This window comes from Taudactylus pleione, unplaced genomic scaffold (assembly GCF_031769625.1).
Source record: "Taudactylus pleione unplaced genomic scaffold, aTauple2 ptg000230l, whole genome shotgun sequence".
In the NCBI taxonomy this organism is placed as follows: domain Eukaryota; kingdom Metazoa; phylum Chordata; class Amphibia; order Anura; family Myobatrachidae; genus Taudactylus; species Taudactylus pleione.
Genome location: NW_028284632.1, coordinates 4,557,069 through 4,576,090, shown reverse-complemented (window position 1 = coordinate 4,576,090; position 19,022 = coordinate 4,557,069). Strand labels below are relative to the sequence as shown.

General features: G+C 46.6%; 1 protein-coding gene across 3 annotated transcripts in view; it reads left to right on the top strand.

The window, feature by feature from the left end:
* The window catches only part of SLC5A9 (solute carrier family 5 member 9), a 65,333-nt gene extending 58,744 nt beyond the window's left edge, over positions 1 to 6,589 (top strand). For all 3 annotated transcript variants that reach the window (XM_088479302.1, XM_088479303.1, XM_088479304.1), the window contains 4 exons: positions 742 to 957; positions 2,289 to 2,415; positions 2,535 to 2,597; positions 5,855 to 6,589. In XM_088479302.1, the coding sequence (XP_088335428.1) occupies positions 742 to 957; positions 2,289 to 2,415; positions 2,535 to 2,597; positions 5,855 to 6,063 (615 nt within the window). In that variant the 3' untranslated portion in view covers positions 6,064 to 6,589. The remainder of the gene's footprint in view (positions 1 to 741; positions 958 to 2,288; positions 2,416 to 2,534; positions 2,598 to 5,854) is intronic.
* The last annotated feature ends 12,433 nt before the right edge of the window (positions 6,590 to 19,022 follow it).

Below are 19,022 nucleotides of genomic sequence, written 5' to 3'. Positions count from 1 at the left end.
CTAAATACCGACGCCTATCTGCCCCATCCCGACACCCGGCACACCGAACGTAGGTACAGTAAGCCGGGCGTCGGGACCTGTTAGCTGCGGGTGGGGGGTGTTAGGTTAAGGGACCCCCGGGAGGGTTAGGTTTAGGGAGGGGGGGTTAAGTTTAGGGACCCCTGGGGGGAGGTTAGGGTTAGGCACTAGGGGGGGAGGTTAGGGTTAGGCACCCCTAAGGGAGGGATAGGGGGGAGGAGAGGGGAGGGTCAAGATACTTACCAGGTGCCATTGGCATCTTCATCTGCCGGACTTCCGGCGTCAGTATTTCATCCACCGGACTTAGGTCCGGCGGTATGTCATACCGATTCCGCTGCAGCCTATGGGCTACAGACTGCAGGACTTACCAGGAGATCACTTTACTTGTACAAAACCGCAGGGAAGGACTCCTTCTGAAGCCCAGGTCCCTGCCGGTATTTATTTTAATATAACTGGGCAATCATTAATCACTTATTTCCGCATATAGCGGCAATAAGAAATTATAATTGTCGGGTCTAGGACTTGATAACTAATGAATATACCCCTTTGTCTTTAGCAACTGTTTATTTTTTCCCAGCAAACACAATAAGTAAAGGATTGTTGTACAGAGGGACATGAACATGTGGGTGTGCACAATTACTAAGTTTAAAATTAATCTTATGATATAACCTATTGGTGTGTTGCAGTCTGATCATTGATGACGTGTACTATTTCTACCCTCAGGGGGCCTTCTGGGGCTTAGTCATTGGCCTGGTAGTGGGAATTATTCGAATGGTTATGGATTTTGTGTATACAGCCCCAAACTGTGGAGAGGTGGACGAGCGACCTTCTGTGCTCAAGGACGTCCATTATTTGTATTTTGCATTAATTCTGTTTGGCCTGACAGCGGTTATCTGCCTTGTGATCAGTCTGTGCACACCAGCCATACCTGATGAGGAGGTAAGTACTTGCTGCATCTTCCTGCATGAATGGGAAGACCCAGAATTGTACTAACTAAAGAATATGCAGAGCTGCAACACATTTTATTATGCAAAAATGCCCCTATTATACGTGTCTGCCTAAATCACATATAGGGGCTGATTACTTGGGAAGTAAGCCTATGGAAAATGCTCTGTGTGACCATTTGCAGAATTAAACCTTCAAAGTTCTGCTTACTGTCATTATTACACCAACCCCATCATAACTTTTATTTATTTTTTTCTCTTAAAATACCGCTCATCTCAGCGGATGCAGAATGCCAGCACATGCGGACGCTGCCAGATTTAGTATCTTGCCGGTATCCATCTGTCTATGAGGATATTTGTCTGTCTTCAAGTGTGTACTTCACTCCGTCCACTGTTTCCCTGGCCACAGCTATAACCGTCATCAGGTTTGGCACTTACACCCACTCCATGCTAGGTGCAAAAAATCAGTCTGAAAAAGGCCCTTCTCCATATGCATGCCTCAAACTAACACAAATGTCTGGATACATGACCACAACACGGTAGTCACCCAATTGCCGCACAGAAATGCCCGTTTCATGGACAAAGCGATACGACCAATCATGGAGCAAACCATCTGTCCTCTATGACCGGTCATATAGAAACATAGAATTTGACGGCAAAGAAGAACCACTTGGCCCATCTAGTCTGCCCTTAAACATGAATCAGAGCCAGCTCTCTGGGCGTTTGACCAGTTTGTGGCGCCACCTTATAGAGGGTGCAGTACCCCCCACCATCTTGGTTTCAGCGGAACAGTCCCACTTTTCGGGCACTGTCCCGATGTTCCCGGTCGGGAGTTTGGGGACACGCACCGCCGCAGCTCTGCTTCGCTAAGCAGAGCACGGCGGTGCCGGTGAAGCTGAATTGATACTGCGCGCAACTGCGTGGCGTCCATTCAGTGCAGGGAGAGGGTTGGGGGCATCCCAGTACTGACGGAGTGCTGGGCTTGCCCCCAGCATGAGGTAAAACAGGAGACGTGCCATATGGACATGCCCCCAAATAAAGTCATATAGGGATCGTGGTCTATGAAAAGTAGGTCACACCCCCTGTTTGGGTTCGCCGTGCACAGGTCATAAAAGGCACCAGCCGATATCGGCTTAATGTGTGCGGGCACAGTCTGCTGATGATCATGAAAAGCTCCCACTTTTGGACTTGCCTCCAATTCAGTACCTGGGACTCATATGTTTACCCATTTGAACAGGGATATTCACACAAAAAGAGTATGATAACCTGTGTTGAGTCGTTCTGGAATCAAATTGTATTCTGATTGTTTGTTTCCATCTTCTTTAGCTCGGTCGTATGACTTGGTGGACAAGAAAAAGACCCGATCCAAATATTTACTTTAAAGGTCAAGTGGAACCTTCGTCTGATATTTCTTCAATCTCTTTAACAAGTCCACCGGTTGAGAAGGAACCAGGTAATCCACATTCTTACTCATTCCATTAGGGCATTTCTCCAGAACTGTGTATCTGAACAACTATCAATATATAGTTTTTCCAGTATGACTTTTAATTGTCCTCATGTTTACACCTACAGCAGGAGGCTTAATGCCACAAGTTGAAATTATCCAAGATAGTTCATCTGTGCAGACTGATAAGGGTGAGTGTAAGGACTATTCATCTTAACACTTATATAACTAGCAGATACAGTAGGTTACATGGACTGCAATAACAAAATGGTCCTCCTTTTCACATTCACTTAAAGAGAACACTATGGGCCTTATTCAGAGCTGAACGCTCTGACCAGAGCGCTCGCTCTGAATCAGAGCCCTCCTCCATGAAAATGGAGCAGCCTCCTGGCCGCTCGCATAGCTGTGGACTTGCGACGGAGACCCTGCGGTGGGCTCTCCCTACCGCAAGCCCTGGAGTGATTTTGGCTCTATCAGAGCCAACATCACTCCCACTGACATCACTAGTGATGTCAGTGGGGCCGGCTTCAGACGGTAGGCGTTCCCATGGGAACGCCTCCGTCTGGCAGGCACGCCCCCGGCACGCCCACCAAAGGGGGCGTGCTGTCAATCAACATCGACAGCACGCCCCCTTTGGTAGGAGACCCGGAGCGATGGAAAGCCCGTCGCTCCCCGGGCAGTGGGGAACATCGACCCGCTTGTGAGCGTACTGACGCTCACGAGCGGGTCTGAATGACCCCCTATGTACCATTTTAATTAATATCCCCAGAAGATTTTGTAAATTATTACCGTTTCTTCTACCTTTTGGTGGAGCATTAATAATATTACAGTTCTTCCTACCCCACTTCTGAGTTATCCAGATTAATCTATACGCCCAGTTTATGGTTGGCCATCAACCATTGATGATTAGCAACTATCGATGGTCTGATGGCGATGGTTACTAGGCCACCGAAGGTGTGCATCGGTGGCGCAGTCCTGATGGCTAACGCTGATTGCAGTCTGTGCATACGTGGCATCAAACAATCTATGGCTAAATCATCGATGGTTTCTAACCAATAGTTTGACAACTCTATGATCGATGATCAATTTTTTTGTCTGTCCTATTCCAGCTCTATGGCCCTCATTCAGAGCCGCTCGTTAGCGGCAGTACGCTCGTTCCAAGCGATGTTTGCACATCTGCGCATGCGTACGCTTTTTAGTACGCATGCGCGAACCAGTCAGTGCGGCCGAAAATCGTTTGTACGCTATATAGCGAGTGCCTGCTATTTTGAGTGACAGAATGAGGCGTATGTGGGTGGTAACAGGGGAAGGTGCTTGAAAATGGGGAGTGGAGATCCGAACGCAGGCGTGCTTAAAGGTCAAAACGGGCGTTTTATGGGTGTGTATATTTAAAACAGCAGCGTCAATGACCACGTCACTGGGTTATTTTATAGCCAGAACTGCTCGCAAATTTGTGGTAGCAAACACCAACCACAAGAATAGCGAGCAGTTCATACGCTGGTCGATGTACTCGATTAATCTAATAAATAGCGGACATGACGTATGGTGCGAGCGGCCAGGGGGCGTTTTTAACAAATAAACGAGCGTATGTTTTGCTCGTTCGTTCAGACTTAGAGGTGTGAACAGACTGCAATGTGCGTACGGATCATTTGAATAGCCACCCCTTGTTTTTAAACGAACGACCGCAAATAGCGAACGGCTCTGAATGAGGGCCTATGATTGGTATAGTGCCCATAAAAATGGAACCAACACTTTGTCTAAAAATAATTTTTATACCTATATCCTAGTCAGCAACATCTTGAATGTAATATATACATACATACATGCTGCATACTTGAGGGGAAGAACAGATGGGAGGTGCCAGGGAGTGACCCCATGAATTGCATCATTGTGGCCCCACCCCCTATTGTTAAGTGGGCGGGGCACAATGTCACCAAGCCCCCACTCCTCTTACAGGAATGATACATGATTAAATAATCATTTATAAAGTTATTACATTGATCCATCAGAATATTAATATTGATCAGTAAATTATCAAACTCGGGGCCTGATGCAGAGATGGACGCAAATCCTATGTTTACGCAGTTGAGCGATTATCGGTGGCCTTTGCATGCGTCTGAGTCGCAATGCGCATGCGTCAATTTCCAGTACCGTCGACGCTTGCAATGAGGATTTAATAGCAAAGTGATTGACAGGCAAAGACAGTTTGCGGACAGCAACAGGGGTCCAGTACCGTCGACGCTTGCAATGAGGATTTAATAGCAAAGTGATTGACAGGCAAAGACAGTTTGCGGACAGCAACAGGGGCTGGCGATAAAAATTTAGGCGTATTGCGACCATTTTCGGGGAGTGTCTCATCCTGCAACTGCGATCGCATACGCAGAATAAGTAGCTCCAGCGTCTCAGTCCCGTTGGCCATTCTGCACGACCATAGGGTTACTCAGCAGTCCGATAATCGTCTGATCTGCAGCCGAGCTGCGTCTTTGTACGTAGTCATTTGAATTTGCGAAGCCGCTGGTGGGCGGCTCAATACAAATCCCAGCAGCTGCGACATTTGCATATTTTTGCATATTTCCGCACAGCCAATGCATACAAAATTCGCAGCTGTGGTGGCATTAGCGTACATTCTGAATCAGGCCCTTAAGTTCTAAACATTATGTGTTCTGCCAGGCATGCAAAAGGCTGCATTCGCAGGTGCAGGTATAGGAGGCCATAGTAAGAAAGAGAAATTGCACCTGCCATAAGGCTGGTTCAGTTTTCTATGGTGCGACCAATTGCGGCAAATACGCATGACTAATTGTGGCGTAAGGACGCACCGATCGGTATTACAGTGCCTACTCTTCTAGAACGGCTGGGAGGCTCCTGAATCTCAGGTACTGCTCCCAGGTGCCCGAAAGAGCATTCAAGCCTCTCAGTCCTTCACCCCGTCCGCCCGGTGCCCCCTACTTCCTGACTGCCACACCCACTTATGCCCCACTACGCCCCCCGCTGTGCTGGCAGAGGGGGCAGCCAGAATGACGGCAAGTATGGGCTAGAAGTATTGATCCCTGTGTCCGGGGACTTTCTTGTGGATGGTAATGGAGGAGATGTATCAAACCTTTGAGAGAGTTAAAGTGGAGAAGTAGCCTACAGAAACCAATCGGCACCTACCTGTCTTTTTATAGACTGTGCTAGATAAATTATAGGAAGGAGCTGATTGGTTGCTATAGACAATTTCTCTACTTTATCTCTCTCAGAGGGTTGATACATCTCACCCTTTGTGTGAATTTGGGGCTGCTGGTCCTTGAGGTGCCTGGCTTTAGGGTGGGTACAATTTAACATGGTAGTGGTAGCGTGTAGTGCTGGCTCTGATGCATACCTGCTTTGTGTTCAGCTGCATGTACTGTATCTAGTATGTTCAGTTGCCTGTCTCAGGAACTCTAATAATCAATCCACCTTGTGATTTTAGTCCCCACATATTCCTGCTGGGCGAAGGTATACCACTGGTTCTGTGGTATATCCATGCTGCCTGAGACCAAGTTGTCCAGAGAGGAAGAACAGCAATTACATCTAAAGCTGACTAGCATTGAAGAAGAGCCATTCTGGAGAAAAGTGTGTGACATCAATGCTCTCATCCTCCTCGCCATCAATGTATTTCTCTGGGGATATTTCGGATAAAACCATGTGGACATAAAGAAGTGTATTTAAAGATGGCAGCCACCTAGAGTCTAACATATCAGTATTTACAAACCACCTTCAATTTTTTCCAGGCATGTCTGAGACGTAAAGGGGAAAATAGCATGAGCGCTAACTGCTGAGAGCAGAGATCATGGGTATATTTATCCAAGTTCTATTGTTGGTCGATTTTAGGTGCTTTTGAATTCAATTGCTAAAGTCAAAATTGAATGTGAAATTGAATATAAAAAGAAAAAATCCCCTTCAAAATCGAATATCGTCTAAACATCGGTACTTTTACATAGACCATCATAGGATCCCCTGATTTACTGATATTCATTTTGAAATCAAACACCAAATCGAATACAACATCCCCAAAATAATAGACCTGCTTCATGCTAGTGATTTTAGCATGAGCATTAACAGAAGCATGCACAGATCAGTGAGATCCGTGCATGCTTCTGTGTGAAAAAACCTAGAAAAGTGTTAAAATTATTTTTTTTTTTTTAAATGACGTGGGGTCCCCCCCTAAAAGCACAACCAGCACTGGGATTTTCTGAGCTGGTCCTGGTTGTGAAAATATAGGGGACAAAAGATGTAGGAGGTCCCCCATATTTTCACAACCAGGACCGGCTCAGAAAAGCCCAGTGCATGTTGTGCTTTTAGAGGGGAACCCACATAATTTTTAAATTCTTTTTATTTGAACACTTTTCTAGGTTTTTTTTAACACAGAAGCATGCACGGATCTCACTGATCTGTGCTTGCTTCTGATTTTTTTTTCACACTTTCATAGACATAACACACAAGAAGCATGCTAACATCACCAGCATGCAGCAGGTATAATATTTGTGGGATTTTGTGTTCGATTTTACAGGTGATTTTATGTTCGATTTTGACATGCACATCCAAAACCAAACAAGAAAGCACTAGTCAATATCGAACCACATTGAATTCGATTTTGAAATAGAGCTCAAAATCAAATTCTTGTAAATGTGTGATTTTTATAGTGATATCTACATTCGACTTGATTCGATTTCAGGTGAGTTAAATCGAACATAAAATCTAATACAAAATCGAACTTTTGTAAATACACCTCTATATCTCTTCCTAATACAAAGATTGTTGGCAGTTTTGCCTACTGGCATTAAAATGGCACTTTATATTTAATATTATTACCATTTTAAATTCCCTGGGCAAAACCACCAAAAATCAGAGGCTTTGAAAAGCGCCACTTAGTAAACATAACATATAATGTTTTCATAAAGCCCCCGACCGGTTTCTGTTCATGCATATGTGTACCGAGCATATATGCCATGCTACAAAAGGCATTTGTAATAGTCCAGAGATGTGTTTTCTATTTTATATTAATATGGCTATGGTATATAAAACTTTACAAATACCTGTTTACTTGACTGACTGTACTTGCATTACATGATCTGTTTTTAAGGGGGCGATTCAATTTGTTTTGGGCACCCGTGGCTCCCGTCTAAAGTGACAGGAGCTATTCAATAGTTTGCGTGACCAGTCCCACGCTGGTCACGACGGCCGCGCTCTTGTGTGTAAAGCGGCTTATCCCGTGCAGTTTTGCCAGGTAAGGCTCCTAAAATCCTGATTTGGGGCGGATTTTAGCTTGCACCTCAGAGAGGGCGGGCAGAAATCTGCGATAAGTGATGGGCGCCCAAAAGGATTGAATAACTCCTGGTTACTTTAGACGGGAGCGAGAAACAATTGCAATCCCCTCATAATAGTCACAATCTTTGTTAGTGACAGTGGATACATTATACGGTTCCTCCTGTCCGGGCTGCACATGTTCACCAACAAGGTGTCCATAAGACATCCATGCTGTGGTACCATGAGGAAGCAGACTATGCACTCTGATCTAAACATTATGATGTATTTGAGGCCTTTGTATTCATTCACACACTTGATATACACCTGCCATAGGCCTGTAATGAACATCTATGATAAGAAGGGATGAAAAGGGAATGCAACAAAGAGTAATAAATCTACTTGGTAATTTTTCATTGAAAAGTATATATAATGCACTAGTGGTCTTAGGGCCTGATTTAGAGGCGCTTGCTGTTTGCGAGCGCTCGCTCTGAATGAGAGCGTTATCCTTTTTTTTTTTTTTCCACCTCCAGGCTGCTCGCATAGCTGTGGGTGACCACCCACAGCTTGTGCAAGCGGCCTAATGACGATTGCGATTATCGCGACCATCGGGCTTGCAACGAGTCCCTATAGTAGTAGGGTCTCGGCTACCGCAAGCACAAGTGGACTTCCTGCTCTAATAGAGCAGGAAGTCCACTACTGACATCACTCGTGATGTCAGTAGGGCTGCCCACAAATGCTAGGCGTTCCTAAGGGAATGCCTGCATTTGTGCAGCCACCCCCCTACAAAACGGGGCGAGTTGTCAATCAACATCGACAGCCGCCCTGACTTGTAGCGAGCCTTGGAGCTACTGAACTTCAGCAGCTCGCTGGGGCTCACGCATGCGTCCACCGGAGGTGGCGCATGCGCAGGGGCCAAACATCAACCCGCTTGCGAACGCTATGCGCTCGTGAGCGGGTCTGAATCAGGCCCTTAGTACAGTATATACAGGTAGTGGATATAAAGAGGAAACACCTGGGTAATAACCATATTGAAAGCAAAGGCTTCCACACATGTGTGGCTCGGAATTGGTATGAAATACCGCCAGCCGCACGGCAGCGGCAGCCCGACATCAGCAGAGATCCCGGCAGCGGAAGCCCGACAGCGCTGGAAATCCTGATTGTGGATAGGTAAGTATTGTCTAACCTACCCTAACCCCCCTAACCCTCCTTAGGGGTGCCTAACCCTAACCACCCCCTTCCCCGCTTCCTAAACCTAAGTCCCCCCCTGGGTTGCCTAACCCTAACCCTCCCTCCCCCCTAGCCTAACCCTAACCCTCCCGGGGGGGTGCCTAACCCTAAGTCCCCTCCGGGAGCCTTAAACCTAACCCTTCCCCCCCCCCCCGCGGCTGTCCGCTCGCGGCGCCAGGCATCACTACGTTCGGGATGCCGGGCGCTGGTCTCCCGGCGTCAGGGAAATGCCGGGCGTCTACATCTAGATGCCCGGCATTTCACCCTTGCCGGGATATGACAATCCGGAAGCCGGCTGCCGGTATTTAGGCAGTCGGCTTCCCGATTGCATACTGTGTGGCTCATGTGTTAATTAAGCAAATAACATCCCAGGTTGCTTAGGGTCATGTATAATAATGGTGGACTTCCTTGGTTGCCTATCACTATGGATAGCTTGGCTACAAAAGGAGACTTCAGTGCAAAGTCCAATCAACTTACCAAAGTTTTACAGACTGTGTATAATCTCAACTTAGAATTTCAAAAGAACCACATCATCAAAGAGCAACATTAGTAGGCAGAAGCTCATAATACAGGATCACGATATCTGTGCCTTAGTTTAAACAGACAAGCACAACAGGAAGACGACTGCAGATAACTGATTTCAATTTTCAACCAGACGCAGAAGCAACCAGTCCAATGAGAACTCCACACAACGCAAGACTACGGACCAAGCAGAGGACCGTAATATGGTCAGATAAATCATGCTTCATAGGGATATTGGCTAACAGACAAGTACACGTGTTGGGTCACCTTTAAGAATTATACAGCCAGGAGTGCTTGTTTGCCCTTTTGAAGGCTTCTGGTGGTTCTGTATTGTTGTGTGGTAGACTTTCCCTATTACGGTTTGGGTTCAGTTATTCCCTGAGAAGGCAAGGTCAATGCTATTTGATACTTAAGGGCAATGAGTCATCATATTAATCCCATGTTGCAACATATCTTGCCTGTCTGCAGGGGTGTCTTCCAGGATGACAATACCCACATCCACTATGTCATAGTTTTCTCAATAACCAGATCGGAACTCAAATGAGCATATATTGAATTTTGTAGAACAACACCTGAAACAGCGTTTTCCATCACCATCAGCCAGGTCAACTTTCTTCTGGAGAAATGGTGCTGTATAATTCTAGGCATTGCTAGACTTCCTGCCATGGCACATACAGGTCATATTGGCCCAATACCCTGTCAATTGATTTTATATTGGTGCTTCCTTTTTTGTCCATTACCTGACTTGACTTCATGAACTAATGAGAATAATATCTGTATAAACGGTGAGTTCTGATGGTGTCACTTTGTTAGATTAGTATTCATTATGAAAATTGTGTAGCATACGGAATACTGCACTCCCCACTGTGATGTATTAAAAGTCACAATGATTTTGATGGCCTATATGAACGCACTAATGCATTAATATAGTCACTGGACACCAGAATCACCTCTACTATCCTCATAATTTACTATAGGAGGTGCATTAACCAATGTATAATGCCTGCAACTCATATGCAGTGCCAGATGTTTCTTTCACTCACCCCTGGAGGCGTGTTAAAATCATACCTACTTTTTTTTTTTTTCTCTTCCGAGAGTTTTGGAGAGGAGATGTGTGTGGCCAGTGCAGGAATGATGCCATTCGCCTCATGATGGCCACGCGCCCATGACACAGTTCCTTGTGAAAGATGGGGGAAGGGGGGGAGCAGAAGAGAGGGTCCCTTAAGTGTGGGGGGTAAAGGCTGCTTGAGAGTCAGGTATCCAGTGAGAGCTGGAGGCGGTGCCTCCCTCCAGTTATCTACTGAGCCTGTGCTAGAATGACACCGTAGGAGATTATATATTAGATAATAATGCTGCTAAGATGTATTATTTATAAAATGTATGTGATGTGACTGGATTTAAGTATACAGTACAGTTTTCAGTTCAGACACAGCTGCAGTTCTGATTTCCCATTTGAAACACTGTGTAACACTGGGAACAACCCTTTGTAACATCTAATAAAAAAAAATGTTTGCTGCTGAATTTCACTAATTTACACAAACATAAATGTCTCAGGGTATTTTAATTAATAGAGTATGTTATTGTTGCCTCTACCATTCTGTTTAGGAAGCGAACATTGCACAATCTATATACAATTCCTTTTCAAAAAATGTTTAATGTACATATCTAGAATTTTTTCAAGCCATACGGGAAGGCCAGTTGTGCAGGTATTTATTTATGATATGTATCTTCTATGATTGCCATCAAAAGATTTATTTTTTAAAGTGTACCTAGCACAGGTGTGTAGCAATGCTAGACAATGTTTCATGTCGACCCCCTGTGTATATTTAGAAAATTGTGTCTGCTACATCTGCTTTCTCACTTTCATATTTCCCTTTCTTTCTGGACCAACCCGATCCTTTATGTTGTCACACATAGGGGCCATTTATTAATGATCGCATTTTGCAATGCAATCAGGGCATCCAGTACCGCCCATGATCGCATTGCAAAATGCGATCATAGCGGCTGAATGTATGTACCGGCACATGTAGGGAGACGGGCTCCGAAAGGAGCCTGTCCCTGCGATGTGGCCAGAGTGCATGCGGGGCTGCTGCGCATTCGCAGTCCCGCGGACTGCACATGAGCGGCGCCCCATAGACTACAGCGGCTAACGCTATCTTCAGATATTGATACATTTGGCAGCATCGCATCCTCCATAGAAACCTATGTGGGAGGCGGCTGCCGGCGGCAATGGAGGGATCGCAGCAGGTATCGGAGATACCTGCTGCGGTCCCTCCTTCATACATCCGGGGGATACTTAGTATTTGAGGTAAACCCCCGAAAACAGGTATTTTCGGGGAATTTACCTCAAATTAACTTTGATAAATGGGCCCCATAGGCATTTATGTAATAGGTTGCATGTTCTGTGAACCAGCGCGATTTCGGTGACCTCGGGTGTAGATTTAAAGCAGTACTAATTTAAATGGCAAAACCAACCGGTTCTTCTTTTAAAATTATTATTATAGTTGTTCTCTCTAGGTCACACTCCCAGGCTATTGTTCTGATACTGAGTAACATTGACAGGAGACCTCTGGAATGCAGGCATGGGTGTAATTCTGGCGAACGAGCCCATTTTTTTTTTCTTAAAGTAGCAATAATTTAGAAGGCAAAGCCAACATCATTTGGCCTTTTAAATTATTGAAACTTTAAAAATACATGCTAACTTGATGAATCCGATCCCATACATAAGGCCCAATGTGTTAGTTTAATTATCTTTAAAGCAAAATGGGTTTGCTGGGGTTTATAGGATCTTCGCTACTTTTTTCTAAAGCATGAACCCAACTTAACTATCTCTTCAACCAGTCCATCCTGTCCAGCACTGCCTTCCCCTACTTCAAGCATGCCTTGTCTCACCTATCATTAAGAAGCCCTCATTTGAGCCTTACTCTCTCTATAACACTCAACTCTTTTCTTACCTAGACCTTAAAGCTCCAAGAGAGGATTATCTATCTATTATCTATCTCCAACTCACCACATTATTCTCCTCCCTCTCTGTTCTTGATCCTCTTTAGTCTGGTTTCTGTACCCTCCACTCCATAGAAAACCACCCTCACCCTGGTCACCACAGGACCCACCCACGTGAAAAGCCAGTGGTCATTTCTCATGTATATACAGTATATTTGCAGCTTTTGGGTACTGTTGATTAACTTTTTCTTCAAAACCTCCATTCTATCAATCTCTATGAGTCTGTGCTTTGATGGGTCACCTCTTACCTCACTAATCTTTTCTGTCACTACCTCCACCCCACCCACTGCCATTACCTAGGTCTGTCCTTGGCCCCCTTCTGTTCTCCTTTTAGATCTCCTCCTTTGGAAACCTTATCAGCTTTTATGAACTCCAATAAAACTTTTATGCTGATGACACTGAAATCTCATTCCCTGACATCTGCCCTCCATCCTCTCTTGTTTTTATTCCTGCCATTGACCAAAATCAAACTCTTTGTATTGTTACCCCCTCCTTACAGTGAAACCTTATTGCCCATCCTATCACTTTCTGTATATAACATCTCCTTCCCTTCTGTCATACAAAATTCCTCCCTCTCACCCCCTCAAAATAGGGGTGTGCACCGACCACTTTTCGTGTTTTGTGTTGTGGTTTTGGATCTGGATCTTTCTTCGTGTTTTGGATCTGGATTGGTTTTGCCAAAACCACCCTTCTGTGTTTTGGGTTCTGGGTTTGGTGTTTTGGATCTAGACAAAAACAGCTAAAATCACAGAATTTGTGGGTTCTTCTCTTTCTATGCTATTATTAACCTCAATAACATTAATTTCCAGTCTATTCTGAACACCTCACAATATTGTTTTAGGCCAAAAGGTTGCACCGAGGTAGCTGGATGACTATGCTAAGCGACACAAGTGGGCGGCACAAACACGTGGCCCATCTAGGAGTGACACTACAGACAGGCCCCAAACAGTACATAATGCAAAGAAAAAAAAGAGGTGCAAGATGAAATTGTCCTTGGGCCCTCCCACCCTTATGTTGTATAAACAGGACATGCATACTTTAACAAACCAATCATTTCAGCGCCAGGGTCTGCCACACAACTGTGGCTGAAATTATTGGTTTGTTTGGGCCCCCACAAAACAAGCTGGCATGTAATCTATCCCTGCACAAACTGGCTCTACGTAGGCAAGATGTCGTCCTCATCCGCCTCACTCACCAATTCCTCACCCTCTTCAGTGTTGTGTACATCCTCATTCTCAGACTTTTAATTCATCCCCGCTGGAATCCACCACCACAGGTCCCTCTGTACTTTCTGGAAGCTGGTCTCCCTGGAAGAATTGATAATTAATTTTGATGAACATCATCTTCTCCACATTTTGAGGAAGCAACCTCCTACGCCTTTCGCTGACAAGGTTCCCGGTTGCACTAAACACTTTTGGAGTACACACTGAAGGGAGGGCAACTTAGGTAAAATAGAGCCAGTTTGTACAGGGGCCTCCAAATTGCCTCTTTTTCCTGCCAATATAGGTACAGACTGTCTGACATGCCTACTTGGATGCTGTCACTGATGTAATCCTCCACCATTCTGTCAATGGTGACAGTATCATATGCAGTGACAGTAAACATGTCAGAAATTGTTGCCAGGTCCTTCAGTCCAGACCAGATGTCCAAACTTGGTCCTGTCTGCCCTGCATCACCGCCAGCGGGTTGCTTAGGATACCCAAGTTTTTTCCTGGCAGCTCCAGTAGTGGGAGAAAATGAAGAAGGAGCTGTTGACGTGTCACGTTCCGTTTCAGCTGACAGTGTTTTCACCAGCAGGTCTTTGCACCTTTGTAGGCTTGTGTCGGCCGGAAAGAGAGACACCACGTAGGCTTTAAACCTAGGATCGAGCACGGTGGCTAAAATGTAGCGGTCTGCTTTCAACAGATTGACTACCCTCGAATCCTGGCAAAGCGAATGAAGAGCTTCATCCACAAGTCCCACATACTGAGTGAAATCGCTTCGTCTTAGCTCCTCCTTCACTTTCTCCAGCTGCTTCTGCAAAAGCCTTATGAGGGGAATGACCTGACTCAAGCTGGCAGTGTCTGAACTGACTTCACGTGTGGCAAGTTCGAAGGGCTGGAGAACCTTGCACAATACGGAAATCATTCTCCACTGTGCTTGAGTCAGGTGCATACCCCCTCCTTTGCCTATGTCATAGGTGGATGTATAGACTTGAATGGCCTTTTGCTGCTCCTCCATCCTCTGAAGCATATAGAGGGTTGAGTTCCACCACGTCACAACCTCTTGCTTCAGGTGATGGCAGGGCAGGTTCAAGAGTGTTTGCTGGCGCTCCAGTCTTCGGCATGCAGTCGCTGAATGGCAAAAGTGGCCAGAAATTTTTTTGGCCACCCAAAGCATCTCCTGCTCGACCATGTCATTTTTCAGAAAATTCTGCACCACCAAATTTATTGTGTGAGCAAAACATGGGATGTGCTGGAATTTGCCCAGATGTAATGCCCGCACAATATTGGTGGCGTTGTCAAGTATCACAAATCCCCAGGAGAGTCTAAGTGGGATAAGCCATTGGGCGATGATTTCCCTCAGTTTCTCTAAGAGGTTGTCGGCGGTGTGCCTCTTACTGAAACCGGTGATACACAGCATAGCCTGCCTTGGAACGAGCTGGCGTTTCTGAGATGCTGCTACTGGTGACACTGCTGTTGTTGCTGCATAAGTCGATACATCTACCTAGTGGGCTGTCAGTCATATAGTCCTTAGTCTGCCCTGTTCCACTTGTCTGCATGTCCGTGGTTAAGTGGACATTGGGTACAACCGCATTGTTTAGGACACTGAGGACACTTTTTCTGACGTCTCTGTGCATTCTCGGTATCGCCTGCCTAGTGTAGTGCAATCTAGATGGGATTGGTATCAAGGACACACTACCTCCATCAATTGTCTAAATCCCACTGCACTAATGGAGGATACCGGATGCACGTCGAACACCAACATAGCTGTCAAGGCCTCAGTTATGCGCTTTGCTTCAGGATGACTGCTGTCATACTTCATCCTCCTCACTAAGGACTGTTGGAGGGTCAATGGCTTAGTAAAAGAAGTAGTGGTGTTCCTACTTCCTCTCTGGGATGATGAACGACTCCCAGCAGCAACAGCAGCAGCGGCAGCAGTTGGCGTAGCAATGCAGGATCCTCACAAGGAATGCCGGATAGGAAAGTCAGTCATGCCAGTGACATGGTCTGCAGGACTACTTCCGGTCCTGACTGAGGAGGAAATTGACAAGGAGGGAGTTGACGGTGTGGTTTGCAGGCGCTTGGATACAACAGGAAAAAGGACTGCTTACGGTCTTAGCCACAGTTTCTGAACTTGACAGTAACTTTTTATGAACGCGCTGCAGGTGATGTATAAGGGAGGATGTTCCTAGGTGGTTAACATCCCTACCCCTACTTATTCCACCTTTAAATATGGTACATATGGCAAGACAGTTGGTGTCTGGATTTGGATAGAAATATTTCCAGACCAAAGAGGTGGAGTGTTTGGTCTTCTGCCCAGGCATGACCGTGATGGGCTTTTTCATCCCACGGACAATAACTGTCTCCCCCTGTGCCTGATTTAAACAAACCACCTCACCATCAGAATCCTCCTCGTCAACTTCCTCCTCAGCGCCAGTTACACCAATATCCTCATCCTGTTGTACTTCAACAGTGACCTCTTCAATTTGAATATCAACAAGTCGACTGTGGGTGCTCCTTCCAGCACTTGCAGAGTGCGTGCAAATGGTGGAAGGAGCCACCTCTTCCCATCCAGTGGTTGGGAAGGTCAGGTATCGCAACTGTTGCCACACTTGGACTCTCCATGGAGAATAGTGATATCGTCTTAGAATTAGAAAGCACAGTTCTTTGCTGTGCTTTTGCCAGCTAAACTCGTTTGATTTTTGTAGTGGGAGGAGGGCTTCCATCGTCATGTGAAGCTGAACCACTAGTCATGAACATAGGGAAAGACCTTAGCCATTCCTTGCCACTCCGTGTCGTAAATGCCATATTGGCAACTTTACGTTTCTCCTCAGATGGTTTAAATGTATTTTTTAAGGTAATTTTCCTGAACTTCGCCATTTGGGATTTTATATGCCCTCTACTATGACATTTGGCATCGGCCTCAGCAGACAACGTTGATGGCATTTCATCATCTATGTCATGACTAGTGGCAGCAGCTTCAGCACTAGGAGGAAGTGGTTCTTGATCTTTCCTTTATTTTATTTTTATCTGACAAATTTTTGTCCACCATTTATGTGATATTGATGCACGGGCGGCTAAGGTGCACACAAACACAGAAATTTTTTTTTTTTTTCAGGCACTTTGGGGGTTACACCACCCTTCAACAGACGAGACAGCCGACCCTTTACTTATGATACAGGCGCACACTTGGTGCTACTTTGATGTACGTGTGGCTACAGCGCACGCATGTCACAAACACAGAAATTTTTTATATTTTTTCGGAGCGCGCTTTGGGGGTTACACCACCCTTCAACAGATGAGCCAGCCGGCCCTTGACTTACGACACAGGCGCACTCTTGGCATTGCTACTTTGTTGATGCATGTGCGGCTACAGCGCACACAAGTCACAAACACAGAAAAAAAAAATTGTTTTCTTTTTTTCAGGCACTTTGGGGGTACAAAGCCAGCTGGCCCTTTACTCATGACACAGACGCATGCTTGGCGCTACTTTGTTGATGCACGTGCAGCTACAGCGCACAGAAGTCACAAAAACAGAAAATTATTTTTTTTTTTTCAGGCACTTTGGGGGTTACACCACCCTTCAACAGACGAGCCAACCGGCCCTTGACTTATGACACAGGCGCACGCTTGGCGCAACTTTGTTGATGCATGTGGGGCTACAGCGCACACAAACAGAAAAATATTTATTTTTTGCACTTTGGGGGAGCACCACTGATAGACAGAGCACCCCCTGGACAACACTACAGCACCCCTTTAGGACTACAGCCTTTATGGGACACTGCACAACACAGCCCAGCCAGCCCCTATGGACTTTCGAGTGGACACAGCCCCTATGGACAACTGACTGCACAACACAACCCACCCAGCCCCAATGGACTTGGGGTGAACACAGCCCCTATGGACAACAGACTGCACAACACAGCCCAGCCAGCCTCTATGGACTTTGGAGTGGACACAGCCCCTATGGACAACAGACTGCACAACACAACCCACCCAGCCCCTATGGACTTTGGAGTTGACACAGCCGCTATGGACGACAACAGCAGCACAACTCCCACCCTCCTGTTTCACTGTCCACAGCCGGAGTGAAAAATGGCGCCGACGTGGGGACCTTTTATTGAGTCCAAAACCCGCGAGAATCCGACAGCGGGATGATGACGCGATTTCAGATCCGAGTCAGGCGGGAGAACTCGAACCTGACTCGGATCCGGCTAGGATCGGGGGGACACGGGGGGTTCGGATTTCAGAAATCTGAACCCGCTCATCCCTAATTCAAAATATATCTCACTACTTCCATTTCCACCTCCGCAACATCTCTAGGATCCTTTCCTACCCTTGATCAGGGGCGCTGAGAGGGAATCAGTATGATTCCCAGCAGCACCTGCCCGAGAAAAGCAGAGTTCCCTGCAGCGGAAGCCCGACAGCGCTGGAAATCCCGATCGTCGCTAAGCTAAGTATAAACTAACTTAACCCCCTAACCCTCCTTAGGGGTGCCTAACCCTAATCCCCCCTCTAAGTGCCTAACCCTAACCCCCCCCCTCCCTGCTGCCTAAACCTAAGTCCCCCAGGGGGTGCCTAACCCTAGGTCCCCCCCGGGGGTGCCTAACCCTAACCCTCCCTCCCCCTAACCTAACCCTCCCGGGGGGGTGCCTAGCCCTATGTTCCCCCTGGGTGCCCTAAACCTAACCCTCTCCCCCCGCGGCTGTCCGCTCGTGGCGCCCGGCATCCCTTCGATCAGGATGCCGGGCGCCGGTCTCTTGGTGTTGGGGAAATGTCAGGTGTCTACATCTAGACACCCGGCATTTCACCCTCGCCGGGATATGACAGTCGGGAAGCTGGTTTCCCAATTGTATACTGCCGAGAAAGTGGGGAACGGGTACAATTTGCCCGGGCTTCCAGAGGAGCCCGAGTCCGGCGCTGCCCCCCTCCCTTCCTCCCCCCCTTGCAGCATCCCAACACACAGCGTGTGCTGGGATGCAGTGGGAGATTGCTCGCGGCTGCTAAGCAGCAGCCACAGCAATCTCCTATGCCCGAGGGGGGTAGCGGTCACATTGATCGCGCCCCCCCCCCTGGCTTTGCACTTGGCTGAGGGGCTCACAGCGCCCCCTTCCTGGCTGCAAAAGTATTTTTTTTATTTGTTTTTTTTTTTCAAGGGGACGTGGCCACGCCTCCCGCGATTAGACCACGCTCCCTCTTTACCGGGACCCGGCGGCGCTCTCTATGCCCCTGCCCTTGATACCTGCATAACTCTCATTCATGTACTCATCACCTCCGGCCTTGATTACTGTAACCTTTTCCTCTCTTGCCTTTCCCCAACTTCAATCTTATCTCATTTTCCTGTCTTCCCGATCAATATTGGCCTTCCTACTATGAAAGCTGCTTCCCATATAAAAC